At 33.9% G+C, this 16,487-nt stretch overlaps 1 protein-coding gene across 1 annotated transcript in view; it reads left to right on the top strand.

Moving 5' to 3' along the window:
• The window catches only part of MUC19 (mucin 19, oligomeric), a 129,800-nt gene that overhangs the window by 6,173 nt on the left and 107,140 nt on the right, over positions 1–16,487 (top strand). The window contains 20 exon segments of the mRNA XM_087441908.1: positions 393–527; positions 645–827; positions 969–1,103; positions 1,221–1,403; positions 1,841–2,017; positions 2,100–2,288; positions 2,377–2,493; positions 4,483–4,533; positions 5,591–5,650; positions 6,323–6,551; positions 7,313–7,430; positions 8,060–8,120; positions 8,339–8,436; positions 10,307–10,517; positions 11,201–11,323; positions 11,761–11,884; positions 13,580–13,715; positions 14,951–15,043; positions 15,703–15,787; positions 15,964–16,101. Coding sequence (XP_087298034.1) covers positions 393–527; positions 645–827; positions 969–1,103; positions 1,221–1,403; positions 1,841–2,017; positions 2,100–2,288; positions 2,377–2,493; positions 4,483–4,533; positions 5,591–5,650; positions 6,323–6,551; positions 7,313–7,430; positions 8,060–8,120; positions 8,339–8,436; positions 10,307–10,517; positions 11,201–11,323; positions 11,761–11,884; positions 13,580–13,715; positions 14,951–15,043; positions 15,703–15,787; positions 15,964–16,101 — 2,646 coding nt within the window.

The raw sequence follows: 16,487 nt of genomic DNA, 5'->3' as shown, positions 1-16,487 counted from the left end.
CATTCTGGAAAATTTAAAATTAATTAAGTTAACTGGCTAAAGTACTTTTTAAAAATAATAACATTTAGGGGTGGGCCCAGTGGTGCAAGTGGTTAAGTGCGCGCGCTCCACTGTGGCAGCCAGGAGTTCACTGGTTTGGATCCTGGGTGCGCACCGACGCACTGCTTGGCAAACCATGCTGCGGCGGTGTCTCATATAAAAGTGGAGGAAGATGAGCACGGATGTTAACCCAGGGCCAGTCTTCCTCAGCAAAAAAGGAGGAGGATCGGCAGATGTTAGCACAGGGCTGATCTCCTCACAAAATAATAATAATAATGATAATAACATTTAGTAAAAAAAACTAGCTAAGTAATGAAGATTAATTTTTAATAACATTTTGATTTTTCCATCAGTTGGAACTGGGTCTTTTGGTTGGGAACTTGGAGCAGGGAAGGGGAATGCCACATTTGGTTTTGGAGCTTCTGGTTCTAGTTCATTTGGTGACAGTGGCATTAGTAGTGAAAGAGTTGAAAGAAATTGGATGGGTGGTCTGGCAGATCTGTTTCCAACGACCTGGGTATTGCTATGTCATTTTTGTGCATAGAAATTTCTGAAACATAAAATGTTTGCAACACACTCTGTGACAATCGTTTTATATTCTGCAGGTGATACCAGTTTGAGACGTGAGAATATATTTGTTGGTGATAACTTTGGAAATTTGGAATCCAGTTTAGGGGCTTCTGATCAACAGGGATTTGGAATTAATGAAATTGGAGGAAATGGAATGAGTGGCAGTGGCTTTGTTGGGGCTGGATTCAAAGGCCTTGAATATGGTGACAGTAGCCCAGGTATTCCAATTAAGACTCATTCTGGAGAATTTAAAATTAAGTTAACTGGCTAAAGTACTTTTTAAAAATAATAACATTTAATTAAAAAACTAGCTAATTAATGAAGATTAATTTTTAATAACATTTTGATTTTTCCATCAGTTGGAACCAGGTCTTTTGGTTGGGAACTAGGAGCAAGGAAGGGCAATGCTACATTTGGTTTTGGAGCTTCTGGTTCTAGTTCATTTGGTGTCAGTGGCATTAGTAGCGAAACAGTTGAAGGAAATTGGATGGGTGGTCTGGCAGATCTGTTTCCAATGACCTGGGTATTGCTGTCTCATTTTTGTGCATAGAAATTTCTGAATCATAAAATGTTTGCAACACACTCTGTGACAATCATTTTATATTCTGCAGGTGATACCAGTTTGAGACGTGAGAATATATTTGTTGGTGATAACTTTGGAAATTTGGAATCCAGTTTAGGGGCTTCTGATCAACAGGGATTTGGAATTAATGAAATTGGAGGAAATGGAATGAGTGGCAGTGGCTTTGTTGGGGCTGGATTCAAAGGCCTTGATTATGGTGACAGTAGCTCAGGTATTCCAATTAAGACTCATTCTGGAGAATTTAAAATTAACTAAGTTAACTGGTTGAAGTACTTTTTAAAAAAATAACATTTAACCAAAATACTAGCTAATTAATGAAGATTAATTTTTAATAACATTTTGATTTTTCCATCAGTTGGAACCAGGTCTTTTGGTCAGGAACTCAGAACAGGGAAGGGTGATGCTGTATTTATTTTTGGTGCTTCTGGTTCGAGTTTGAATTTAGTGCTTGGACATTTGGTCAAAAGGAATTTGGAGGCAGGAAACTGATGGAAGGGGCAGCAACATGTCTGTTTGGCCTGGATCCACCAATCTCAGGTCCAATGCCCATAACTCAGGCATTCTACAAATCTGGACTCTTTTGGTGAAATTGAAATGAATTTCATACTTTCATCATCTTTTAAAATAACGTTTTATTTTTTCTGTTAGAGGAGAGGACCTTGTTTTCTAACTTTGGAAATAGAGAAAGACAGGGTGGAACTCAATTTGGTTTTGAAGATTCTGGTCCAAATAGATTCGGTGACATTGGCTGTAGTGGTACAGACTTTGATGGAAATGTAGTAGGTGGTTCTGGAGGCTCTAGTTCTAGTGCTCTGGTCATTGATGGTTAATTTCTCTGCATAGAACAATTCCAAATCATGGTGTGCATTGAAAGTAATTCTTGTTACCATCATTTTGTATTCAGCAGGTGGCTCAAGTTCAAGAAATATTGAATATTCTGAATATTCTGGTGGTGTGTCTGAAGATTCAGGATTCAATTTGGGGTCATCTGATCAACGGGAATTTGGATTCAGTGTAATTGGAGGGAATGGAGAGAGTAGCAGTGGATATGCTAGGAATGGATACTTGAGTCCTGGATCTGATATCAGTGGCTCAGGTATCCTAACCTGGACTCTATTCCCAAGAAATCCAAATTAATTTCTACCTTCTTTATTTCTCTTAATCACATTTTGATTTTCCATTAGGAGGATACATTTGGTCTTCTGGTTCTGGAAGTGGTGGAGGAAGGAAGCGTGCAGCTGAACTTGGTGTTGGTGCTTCTGAACCAAATGAATTTGATGAAACTGGCCTTAGTGGTACAGGTACCTGTGATCCTAGAAAGGATGTTACTGGATCTGGTTCCCATCGCTTGGGAATTGAGATTAATTTCTGATGATTAGAAAGTCAGGATTCTAACATACATTTTAAAATAACAGTGATAATCATAAACATTATTAACAATAATACAAAAAGCAAGCCAAAAATCCTGAAATGATGAAATGTATTTAGATATGATCAGGCAAAAGCTATTCAATATTTGTTGGCATAGGATGTGGAACTAGTTTTGTGGCTGTGAATATGTTGATGTGGAATTGTTTTTGTTGCCTTTATGCAAAATTGATTTGGAGTTGCATAAGCTGAAGAGGTGGTTAGAGTAGCGGCTGATTTGTTGGATTTAGGCATTGTATCCTGGATCAGGTCTTGGTGGCTTAAGTCTTTTTTGCAGGTCCATTCCAGAGAACAATAAACAAGTTTCATCCTTTTTGAAAATCTCATAAAATTTAATATTTCCTCTTAATGGAAACATTAGATTAGATTTAAATAGATTAAATAGTCTTGGGATTTGTGGTACACATTGTTAAAAGAATGTTTATTATGATTTTGGGAATGAAAATATTTATTATGATATGGGAGTGATTTTGATGCTACTAGCAGTGTTGGAATGTCTTGGGAACCACTAGACTAAATGATCACAGAACTGTGGGCAGAAGATCCACTTGTAATGACATGTGTTCTGAAAAATATCCAGGATTCACATTTAGAACTCAAATTTAGCACTAATACTTTATTTTATTTCATTTTTTTAGTGAAATCTAGTTGCAAGAGATGTGATGTAGTGTCGTAATTGTTGACCTCAGTCAGGATTGACTTTCAATGAATCTGTTCAAAAAAAGCTTGGTCATACAGAAATAATAATTTTATTTTGGGTTGTTCTTAGCCTTTGGATATCAATTTTGAGGTCAACATTTCAACGGAACTGAGAAATTTAAATCATTCATTATTTATTGCACTGATTTTGTTTAAGCACAATTGGTACAAATGGTTTAAGAGACACTGAATTTCTGAACCCCAGGTCTGCCGCCATTAGCTGAGGTGTTCAAATTTATGTTTTGTGTCTGAGAAATGTACTGAGAAGTAATGGCCTCTTATACTTCTATTGTGGAGTTGTTATCAATTTGAGATTTTTCTGCTATTTGGTTGTCAGTTTTTGACTGCTTTCATTTTTCCAAATCAGATAGACTTTTATTAATTTAGTATTCTTTACGGTAGTATATCTAATGGCAGTAAATCTTGTTATTTTGAAATAGAGGGCTCTGGATCTCTTGACATTACACATCTTGTGATGAGCATCTCAGTTCATCTAGATTAGTGGTTTTCATATTTCCAGTTTCTGTGAATGCACAATCCTTTGCTCAGTTGACATCTTGAAATGGTACCTAGATTTCCCAAATGTAAAACAATTCGAAGTGGGAGTGAGTTTGGCTGAAACTGGAATAGGAGACCTGGAACCCTGTCTATGAAACCCTTTTTTCTTTCCCTGAACAAGTTTTAAGGCAATTGATCCAGAATAAATTAATTTGGTGTCAGTTCATTTAGTGGCGAGGTGTTTAATTTTGTTACTCCAGCAGGTTGTTGAGTTGACAATATTTTTTTTCTCATACAGCTCCACATCATTCTAAGCCTGCTAGCGTTAGCATTGCTGAACTTGGATCCGTGGTTTATCTACCAGATTAAAAACATTTGGGCCGGCCCCGTGGCTTAGCGGTTAAGTGCGCGCGCTCTGCTACTGGCGGCCTGGGTTCGGATCCGGGGCGCGCACCTATGCACCGCTTCTCCGGCCATGCTGAGGCCACGTCCCACGTACAGCAACTAGAAGGATGTGCAGCTATAACACACAACTATCTACTGGGGCTTTGGGGGAAAAAAACACATTTTTTTCATATTTTACCAAGTAAAATTACACACAGATTTCATATTTTACCAAGTAAAATTATACACAGAAACAGCCTAATCATTTTGTGTTAAAATAGGTGTCACAAGCTCATCTGACTACAGTACCTCTGGACAACTCAGTACTCCAGGTAGTTTGATTTATAACTTTCAGTGTTTAAAAAGTTTATATCTATAATGTATATGTATGGATATGTATATATAATTTTGCAATAAAATGTCCTGTTGATTATTACTTTTCTAGGACTTGATATTATTATGTGTTTCTCATGTTGAATTGAGCTTTGAAATGCTCTTCTCTTTGAGTACTAAAGTCCAGATGGCCAACTGAATATTTGAAACAATTTCATGAATAACAGAGATTAAATTATATTGTAAGGGAACTTGAATAAAAGATAGTGCAACTTCTCCTTTACCATTTTAGATATTTTATTTTAAAAATGACTTTATAAATAAATTACGAGTTCAATCTATTTCCACTCAACATGTGTAAATACAACCTGTAATAAAGAGAAGTGGCCTCAAAATATACAATAAATAGCCTTGTGAAAAATATTTTAAAATTCTGTCGAAATATTCACTTTTGTTATTGTTGTTGCTGTTCTATTCTGCTTGCTTTTAGACCTTGCTCTAAGATTTCATATAAATTCATTTGGTTACACAAAAGGGTCAGTGCATTAGGAATAATCATGGAAAACAAAGTTTCAAGTTATATAGATTTTTCCCTTTGATCAGGAAAATTGAGTTTTCTTCATATATAGATAATTGAATTATTAATATTATTTAGCAGACTGATTTAATTAAATCTACCTTGGGCCTGTTTGGGTAGTAGCTTCCAATAAAAATAGGCTAGCAAAGTTCTGTTTTCGAAGTTGAAAAAATAGTTCTCTAAGGGATGCAGCATATGTTAGTAATTGTACATGACCCCAAATAAACAAGCTCTTAATGATTTCTGAACATGCTATGGCTGACTGTTCCAAGAAAAATATAGACTTCAGAGATAATCATATATATGACCTTAGCAAATCACAGCTCTTACAAAATCAAATTATGTACTCAGGATAAAGGTATCCATTGATGGCCTTCAATAGCAACTTGTAAATTCCCATGTAGAAGTCCAAATATCCTATATATTTAACATAATTATATGTCTTGAAATTTAAATAATCTATGCATTGTGTTGAATAGAAAAAGGATCCCATATTCCGGAAGCAACTCCGAAATACTCAGAAATAAATGAAATTATTGGTGAGTAAAAATGACTCTGCTTTCTATCCATGTTTTTAGGCCCAAACCCGCCAGTACCTAATGAGGTTACAAAGTAACCAAAATTTGAAACTAGTTTTAAAAATTTGCCCATCGCCTGTCAGTTTGATCATTGCATGTTTGAATGACATCATATTTGTACTATTTTTCCTCCAAGATACCTACACACACACGCACACCACACACATACACAAACAACACATAAATTTATATACATACATATACATATATATGTATAGAGAGAAAATATAATTCTTTGCACTCCTTTGATATAAACACTAACTCATTTAGACAGCATTAGATAGACTCTCTCTACAAAAAGCAAAACAAGCAAACAAACCACAACTTCCCTCCACGTATCCTTCCTCGTAGTAGAGATAATTTCCCTTTTCCCATGGGAAACAAGATGTTTTTATTGATGTATTATTTTAGCCAGAATAGCCTACTTTGGGTATGCTAAAGGACTCGGGTACTACTCTTAGTGTGTCTTTGCAGTATGAGAGAAAGATAGTACTGATTTAAGGTGATAGCTGTGAGAAGAGAACCTTTCAGTGATTTTTTTTCCCTTTGTACATAAACACTTAAAAAAATCAGACAGAAGGTACGTTACTTGTTCTAAATAATTATGAATATTTTGCTCTAAATATCTTCTAGGTGAAGCTTCTACTTGGGGCAAAGGAGCGTATAAAGCTTTCAATGGCCGGATCTTTTCCTTTGAGTCTTCATGCACTTACACTTTCTGCCGTCACTGCGTTGAATCTGGAGGAGATTTCAATATTGAGATCAAACGAAACAATGACAGAGAGGTTGAAAATATAGTAATTGTAATCGACAGTAATGACATCTCTATTTTTGGTGATACCATTTTAGTTAACGGAGAAAGGTAAATGTTATAGTGTTTTGGATAAATGCTGTAGAATTACTTGAAGTTACTTCAAGAAAAAGAAAAAAAAGGTTGAATGCGGAAGAGATGGTATTCTTTCTACTTTGTCGCTCCTACTGATATTTATAATAAATTCTTGGATGAGAGTTTGATAAGTGTATAAGACTTTGCTATATGTGGGATTGTAAGGTATATTTATTCCTATAATAAGGTGGGAAAAAAAGAGTAGTTCTGTTGTTTGACTATTTTGAGTATCTAGATTTGGGGGCAATATGCATATTGCCCCCAAATAACAAAACCGATAATAGAATATTTTAACTTTCATTTGTGTTTAACACTAAACATAAATTTAAGGTTTTACCATAGATTGAAGCTTAGGCCATTATTTTTAGAAATAGCAACTCATATTTGGAAGGGATGGCATATTTGAATACTTTCCAGGATAATAAAATGAGGCATGATATTCTACTTGTGAACATTTCAAATTATTTGATCATTTTTTTCTCACACTGAACCAGTTTCTTCTTGTTCACTTCTCCAAAGCCCCAAAGATTTATTCATTGTTCCTTAAAAGTGCTCCCCAAATTGGAAAAAAGCCATTGTGTCTCTTCTTCTGAAATGATAAGAAAAAGAAAACTTTAATATTTACTAGACAGTATTATATTTATGATACTAAACATAGAAACATGAATTACCAGAAAAACATGTTACGATAATACTATTCTTACCTTTTAAATGTACTTGTATTTTATATTTTTCAGTGTACAGATACCATATGACAATAAGTTGATTCACATTAAAAAATATGGAGAACATAATGTCCTGAATAGCCGTAGAGGAATCCTGACCTTAATGTGGGACAAAAATAACAAACTCTCAGTAAGTCAATCTATGATTTTCTTAAAATCCTGTGCTTTTTGTTCTTTACTTTCAGTTATAAAAACAATATATTATAAGGAAAATAAGAGCTAAGGCTTGTTGAGAAATCTCTATGTATTAGTTACTGTACTAAACATTATCTTATTTAATATTTAAAATACCTTGAAGTGCAGCTATTATTAATCTTATCACAGATAGTGGAACTCAGAAAATTCAGGCTAACAAAAGTTAAATAATCTTGAGCCAGCCTTGGTGGCCTAGTGGTTAAGTTCAGCATGCTCCACTTCGTCGGTCCGGGTTCGGTTCCCATGCTGTCAGTGGCCATGCTGTGCTGGTGGCCCACATACTAAAAAATAGAGGAAGGTTGGCACAGATGTCAGCTCAGGGCAAATCTTCCTCAGCAAAAAAAAAAACAAGTTAAATAATCTGCCCAAAGACATATCTAAGAGGTGGATCTTTCAAATTCTAGATCCACGTCCTTTAAAAGAGGCCCCGTAGTTCATCTCTAAGTACGTAACCAGCTTAGGTAGAATTGAATGTGAAGAACCACTGTCCTTTGGTTCGGGTAAACTTTGTTTTGAGATAGTTTCAATATTTTATAAACATATTTATGTAATTTTTTTTTAAAGCTCACTCTTCACAAACAATATCCAACTTGTGGTCTTTGTGGCAACTTCAACAGCACTCCAGGTGAGATTTCAATGCATTATGTCTAAGAAAACTGCTCCCCAAAAGAAAATTATAAAGTAATTACTTGTATTTGGATAAATCTAACACAATTTGCATTTGCCTAAAGAATGAGAAATTAAAATAAAAAAATATATTTATGTTGCCAAGTCCATGTTTAGCTTTAAAATAATGTACACATATAATGAATATCTTAAACTAAACGTTGCTTTCTTTTTAAGGAGATGATATCAACGCGCACATTGCCAATAGTAAAATTCCTGATGATTGTCCGAACGCTATTAGTAAAAACTATGAATTTTGTGAAGATGGAATACAGGTAAGAAGTTTATATTTCATCTTCTAGTGAATTTCAGCAATATTCTTTTGGTTTCAATTTAGATAGCCGACATCGTCTTCTTAAGCACTCATACCTTACTCTTAGAATTCTGCCACTGCTTCCTCTCCAGTCTCCCTGTAGTCTATTTCTAAGCTTTAGTCTAGAAGTAGATGCTAAAATAAGTTTTTTTCGTAAAACTTTATGATATTTACTATATATTAGTGTAACAGTTCTAATTTCCTTTACATAATGTTTTAGTTTGTCTGTACACTGACATGCTTTGCTTCTCCATTACTATCTCTTGATGGGGTGCTGACTTGACTCTCAGTTTAGAAATCCAGGTACTGTGTCCCTAAGATCTACTTTCTGCTCTCATTCTTTTAATTTTTCTCCCAGTTAGCCAGTCTGAATTGTCATTCCCCATATCTTTTACCTTCTTTTCGAAAAAGTTACAGATAGTCTTTTTGACTACAACACTTGAAAAAATAGTCATCATTGACTCTGTGAATTTTCCACCTTTGTGTAATTCCATTATTTTGAATTTGATACATTCGTTTGATGACTGAATAAATGTTCACATATTCCTATTTCAATCTAAAACAAAATTCTCAAGATCAAGATATGTATGGATAGTGCGGATAGAAGAGACTTTTGTTTAAGTGACAATGGGTATTGCGTTTATAGCCATCCTGTCATCTTCTAGCAAAGCACATTAAGCCATGGCATTATATAAGATCATCTGCTATCTTCCTTGTGAAACCTTTTTGATCTTTGCAATTAGAATGGCTTTCTCTTCCTTCTGTTACCCTATGCCACTCATTGATACTTATGATAAGATACCATCTATAAAAATGTCCCATGTTTTTCTCATATGTTCTCTATAAGATTATGAATTCTATGATGATGTTTTCTCTGTTGTGGTAGTTGCATAGTGTGTGAGATCTTACTCCTGGTTGCTCAAAAATGTTGGTTGAATAAATATATAAATTTATGTTGAAGCCAATGCATATTTAGTAGCGACCTACTATGTACAAGACATTGTATTGAGCCCAGAGGATACTAAGTTATGTTTCTTACCCTAAAGGAACCTATGATCTAGTGAGAAAGAGACGCAAAAGATAATAGATGAGAAAAAATTTACTAAAGATTTTATTTCACTTAATTTTATACCTCACTTGGAGACTGTTATCAGTTGTCCTAGGGCTTAATTGGTGCAAATTGTGCGTTTGTTTGACAGTAGCTTTTATGTTTCTCTGAAAACAAACATGGTTAAAATAGAAAACAGCTATGCGGTCGTTAAAATATGTTGAAATTTGAACATTTTGGGGGTTCAATAAAGTATGTCTTTAGTTCCATAACCAACTGGGAACAAATATGTTGTTTCCAGGGCAAACTTACATAGTTTTCACCAAGAAAGCACAGAGTCACTGTATTTTACTGTCATCTGTTTGCTCATCAAATATAAGCAGACTAACAGTTAATGGGCCACTATCTCTTCTGTCTATTGTGGTATCAGTCACTTACCATCAGTCTCTGGCATCAATCAATCTCTCTTTTTCTTACCCCTTTCGTTTTCTTGAGTTCTAAACTTCATGTCACTTTTAGAGAAATTTTGGATAATTTTAGGCACAATTTTTGAAGTCCTCATATAGCAATCCAAAATGCCGGAGGTGAAGTTCTTTTAGGAGTCACTGCACCAACTATAATACTTCAAAACCCTCCATTTCAACCAGCGTTCAACAGCTCTCCCTGTCAAAGCTACAGGATATTATGCAAAAAAAAAAAAAGACTTTTGAATTTTTTTCCTAAATATTCATTTGATTGTCCATTTTTCTTATGTTTTCATAAAATTTCATGCTTTATTTTGTAGCACTGTGACAAAATTATTGGAACCTACTTTGAGAAATGTGGAAAGGTTGCTACTTTATCCAGTGACTACAAAATGATCTGCATTGATGAGTACTGCCAAAATAGAGACAAAAATTCTTCATGTGACACTTATTCAGAATTGTCCCGCCTCTGTGCCTCGGATGGTCCCGGCACCTATGAATTCTGGCGAGATGATTCTGATGTGGTTTGTGGTAAGTTTTTAATTTTATTGTAGATTCCAAATCAGGATGTTTATATAGCACTTAAAAGTTGAGCTATGTTTCAAAGTGATCATCTCAAATGCTTGTAAACCCTGGAAGGATCCTTAGAGGTGATAGAGTCTTGTCTCTCACATGTATTTATGAGAAAACTGAGGCTCGTTGTGGTGAAGTGATTTGCCTCAAGTCACAGTGCTTTGCATTAAGATCTTAATTAGGAACTTTATGGTCTTTACAATCAGTAAAAGTCACTGTGAAAAATGAGTAATTCTGTGAAAAAAAGTGGAAAAGTAACCAAAAGTATGTTGATTAGTACTATGATTTTCTTTCAAAAGGATTAATAAAACATAAATATAGGTTTCATGCAAACATATATTTTCCACTTATGTTTAGCTCAATGCTTGTAAGGTAAAATACAAGTAGAATATCAATTTCAAAGTAAGATGAAATGATATTATATACAAAATACATTTCCTCCAAATTAAACATTGTATCATAAAATAACGCATGGGAAATTGCCGTGATTTAGTTGCGCTGAGTATCTTTAAAGACTAATTTACATCTTGAAAATTAGACTCAAAGAATCCCATTTGAAAAGATCTCCGTTAGAATGTTATGTATTTATCACAATCATTTCCCTCTAATTTTCATGTATACATATGTCTATATTTCTCCAGAAAAACCTACATGCCCAGAAAAACATATCTACAAAGAATGTGGACCCTCAAATCCTGCAACTTGTTCTAATGTGGCTCCTTTTCAAGACAGTGAATGTGTGAGTGGTTGCACCTGCGTAGAAGGTAATATACCCTGTGAGAATATTTACACTAAAACTACCGAAAACGAAGTGACTCAAGTATAGTGGGGTCTTATCTGTAACAAGGTAGTAATGAATTCACCTATTCCTAATCTATCCTTTCAGCAAACTGTGGAGAGGGGTAGAGAGACTTTTAAAGTCAAGGTGTATTTCTGTGTCTACAGTACCTGAGCGCTGTGGTGCTCCACAGATCATCCTCTAGTCCTGTATTGGGCTCAGTGGGACTGCTCTGTGGCTCATAAAACTATCTATACTCTTGCCAGTTCTCAAGGTAGGAGTGATTGCTTAAACAGAAATTACCATTTCAAGTGCAAGTTCATACTTAAAAGAACTAGCTCAAGAGTGATTTCACAATACACTGCTTGAGAATTTACTGATGTTTCTATGGTTTTGAGATTAATCTTATATAATGTATTCTAGGTTATCTATTGGATGATATTGGAGAGAAAGGGAGATGTGTATTAAAGGCTGAATGTCCCTGTGAATCCAATGGAAAGGTGTATGAGTCAGGAGAAGTCCGAGAGGGTCCGTGTGGTTCTCAGTGGTATGTGTGCTTTCTGTCCATATTTTATTGATAGCGAAATAATACTAATGTTTTTAGCTAATTTGAAATAATTCCTAAATCCACCCTTAAAATAAAGTTTTCAGAAATAAAAAGGAACCTCATTGCATTTTCTGTGTTGATATTTTGTCTTTTACTTTTTGAGGAAAGTTTAGTGTGTTTTTTATGTAAAAATATATGAGCTTTCTGTGTATCTTTAACAGATAATTTTTCTTACTAACTGAAGTAGTGTTTTGAATAGTAAACCAATTGGTGGTTGCAAATATAGAGCAAAGAGTAATACAAGAGTATGGTTGCAATAATGAAACAATAATTATGCTAATTGCCAAGAATATTTAATAACATGTACAATCAGAAACAACCCAACACTTTTCAAATAATTTTTATATGAGGCTACATTGGGGAACATATATTTAATCCACAGTGGATTTTAATGTGCCAAAAGTTAGTGTATATTATTTCTGTTTTAATTGAATAGCTTGATTCTCCTTTTTTTGTGTATGTGTGGAAGATTGGCCCTGAGCTAACTTCTGTTGCCAGTCCTCCTCTTTTTGTTTGAGGAAGATTGTCACTGAGCTAACAACTGTGCCAGTCTTCCTCCACTTTATATATGGGACAGACCATCAAGCCACAGCATGGCTTGATGAGTGGTACATAGGTCCGCGCCTGAGATCCGAACCCACGAGCCCCAGGCCCCTGAAGCAGAGTGTACGAACTTAACCACTACACTACCGAGCCAGCCCCTTGATTCTCCTTTTGAGTTCAGTAACAATGTGCTGACCAGAGAGATTTCCCCCTTCCTTATTATGACTTTTCCCTGAAGTTCCAAATTTCTGCAGGACTCCAAAGGACTTTTCTAGAAATGTATGATGTCCTTGTGGGGAAATAATGTGACTCAATGAAAACTAATCTATTATTTATACTATAATATTTTCTCTATAAATAGGAAATGTTCTGTTAGTGTAGTAATAATATATTAATAATAATTATGAATAACAATAGCTATGATTTATTGAATGTCTATAACAGTGCAGTCCAAGAGAAATATAACATGAGCCACAAATATTACCTACAAATATGATTTAACATTTTTTATTTGATACATTTAAAAAAAACAAAAAGAAACAAGTGGAATTAATTTTAATCATGTATTTTGTATATCCAAAATATTATCATTTCAACCTGAAATTAGTATAAAAAGTTAATGAGAGATTTTACAATCTTTTTTTCATATTAAGTCTTAGAAGTCTGTTTGTATTTTACATTTACAGCAGATCTCAATCTGGACTAGCCACATTTCAAATAATCAGTGTCTCTGTACTGTATTGGAAAGTACAGATCTACAATGTGGTCTGTAGAAGGTGTTTTAATACTAATAGTGAAATATGTTCCATTTAAACAAACCCTGAAATCCAGTTTACAAGTTTTTATATGTTTGATGCAGGCAGAAATTATTATTTTAGTCAACGGAGTTCAAGTCTTTTAAAATACCGAGATACCACCATCAATGAGACATTTTATCAGAGATGAGATGTTGGGTGGGGAATGAAGATGGTCTGATAAAGCTTAACTAAGCATCTTAGTTTAAGTTGTGATTTTTTAATGTTGTGATATTTATTTTCACCATTAGAAAAAACTCTATTGATGACGTTTTACTTAACCATTGCATTTTGACAGCACATGCCAAGAAGCAAAGTGGTCTTGCACTGATGCATTATGTCCTGGAAGATGTAAGGTGGAAGGAAGTTCAATTACCACCTTTGATGGTGTTAAATACAACCATCCTGGAAACTGTCACTTCCTTGCCATCCACGTATGTAATAGCCCGGAACACTTGAGAAAACCAACACAGACGCCAAGCTATTTTTCAACCAATTTAAAACACAATCTTCACCTTGAATTACTATTTAAAAAAATAAATAACAGACATTATATATTATAATATTATTATATTTCAGTATCTGTTTTCTGTCACATATTGATGTTAACAATCAGTATTACCTGCGCTCCTTAGAAATTCCTTGTTAAATAAAAACCAAACAAAATCATGTTTATCACAATAATTTTCTAAATACATTGGGAAAATATTTCCTGCTTTTGCTTTGCTTTTCACGTGTTCACTAGTGCCTCAAATGAAACTATCTTTTACATTCCATAAAGCATATTCCTCTTTCATTATTATTCCTTTACATTTATTTTTAGTTTTTATGATACAACATCACCAGTATGATGGAAGCTATCTTTACGTTTAAATTCTTTTCAGTACTAAAATTTTAAGTCATTTGAATTTAAGTAAAAGGGAGATTCTATTTTGTAGCTTGTGCCTTCAGCTAGCATGAGAATAAGCAATTTTATTTAATCTTCCTGGTAAGACAAAGATGAGCAGAATTTGTGACTCCTGGGGTGAGAGATGTGGGTCAATGGCCAATAATCTGAAAAATATAGTTGCTGATACTAGAAGTCGGTTTTCTAAATCTTCTGTCCTTCTGTTATGCTCCTCACATAATCCATGAGGCTAGGGGATGGGCAAAGTGCGAGGGAAATATGCCAAAATATATGGAATATTTGCTTCTTGTAGATTGGAGATTCCTAGATCTTGAAAAGAGAACTGGAAGTCAGTATTTGACATGACATATTATGGTTTTAAAATTAAATACCTCTCACATTAGATTTAAATAGACATTGTGGATTGTCCAAAGAATAAACAAGCTATGTTACTTCTAATTCCTATTAGTCTCTACAATGCAGCACAATTCTCTTGAAGGAGAAGACAAAAAGTAAAGATAAAAGAAAAAAATGATGACTATGAAAATCTACCAATCACAGACTACATAGATATAGCTTATGCAAGATACTCAGACCATCTGTAAAGCTCTTGGCCAATCCTAGACTGTGTCATGGACTGAACTGGGTTTCTGTTTTCAGAACAGACTGATTGTAGGAATTGTGCATATTTGAAATGCAAATATACATTGTGAATGAATCACATAGTAATACATAATCAATGACATTTTAATAAACATTTAAATGATGTACATTTTTTAACAGGATAAAGATTGGTCTGTCAGTGTTGAGCTTCTTCCATGTCCAAGTGGTCAGTCAGGAACGTGCTTAAATACTGTTTCACTTCTTTTGAATTCGGTGAGTAATCAGCTTCCTAAAATTCATTCAGAGAAAAATCAGTTACTTCACAGATTCAGAAGTTTTGAGTTGAAGAAGAAAGGCTTTACTGTGTAAATTAAAAGCACAAATAAGATGGTACAGAAAATTGATAAAGTCTCTGGAAGAGCTGGGTAGTTCCCAAGGATCCTTAAGTTTATCAAAATTACCGTAGATACACAACTAAGGTGCTAATTACAGATCAACCTTATGTACTTGTTAGATTATTAAACTCTGTGGACAGTTTAAGAAGGCAACTGTATTTGTTTAGAATTTCATGTATTTGGAACTGACCTTATAAGTGGAAATAGACCAAAATGAGAAGGAAGGACACCTCGCCTGGCCTGTGGCACTTACAGGCTATCTGACCTTTGGAAATCTAAATTACCTTCTTGGGTCTCAGTTTCCTCATTTATAAATTGGGGATGAAGCATCCTTAGAATCCTTCTCAGAGAATTGCTAAGAGAAACAACAAAGCAAAGTATGAGAAATGCTTTTATAATATTCTATATTTTAAATATTTATAAATCAATCCAAAAAATGAAACATTTCTCTGGCACAAAATTTCAGGTTCATATATTACATTAAAATGAATTAATATTATAAGTTAATATGAACTAACAATGTGTTTTAAATATTAGCCTGTTTCAGTTGACAAATATGTGTTCAATAGAGATGGAACAGTCACAAATGACAAGATTAGAAATCAAACTTATTACTATTCAGGTAAGTTTAATAATACTATTTTAAAATAAATGTAAGATGCATTCATTTATTCAATTTTTAAGGATATTAAATATTTCTAATTTTTAAGAGACATTAAGGTATAAAAACATTTTAGGAAATTAAAAACTGTTTAATATGTTAATTATTGATATTAATGTTAATAATTATTTTGACAGACAAAATACAGATCTTCAAAGCATCTTCCTCATACCTTCAAGTAGAAACATACTTTCATGTAAAAATGCAAATACAAGTTGTTCCTGTGATGCAATTATATGTTTCCATGCCACCCAACCAATTCACAGACACTATAGGTAAGTCCTCTGAATATGTTTTATTTCCAAGGCTCTAATGTGACCATCATTTATTGTAATTTTCAGCTGTCTCTCAATGAATGACATTAGACCGTAAAGAATTTTTACTTAATCTTCCTTTCTGGAATTATTTTACAGTAAAATAATTCCAAATTGTAGTAAAGACAGCTTTAGTTATTACAAAATCTATTCCAAAATGGTTTTCAACAATTTAAACATTTTAAGGTTGTTAAATTAAGGCTTTTATTAAGTGATATTTGATGATATATGTTACATATCACTTTGCCAATATACATTACTAAAGCTTTGGCCCATAGAAGAATAAATGAAAATATTATAGATATAAATCTTTTGGAAATCAAGTTTCAAATACAAGCTATGTTATA

This window comes from Ceratotherium simum, chromosome 17, assembly GCF_057802395.1.
Source record: "Ceratotherium simum simum isolate JZ-2026a chromosome 17, ASM5780239v1, whole genome shotgun sequence".
Lineage (NCBI taxonomy): Eukaryota > Metazoa > Chordata > Mammalia > Perissodactyla > Rhinocerotidae > Ceratotherium > Ceratotherium simum.
Note: the sequence above shows the minus strand (reverse complement) of the source record. Positions and strands in the feature narration are given on the sequence as shown.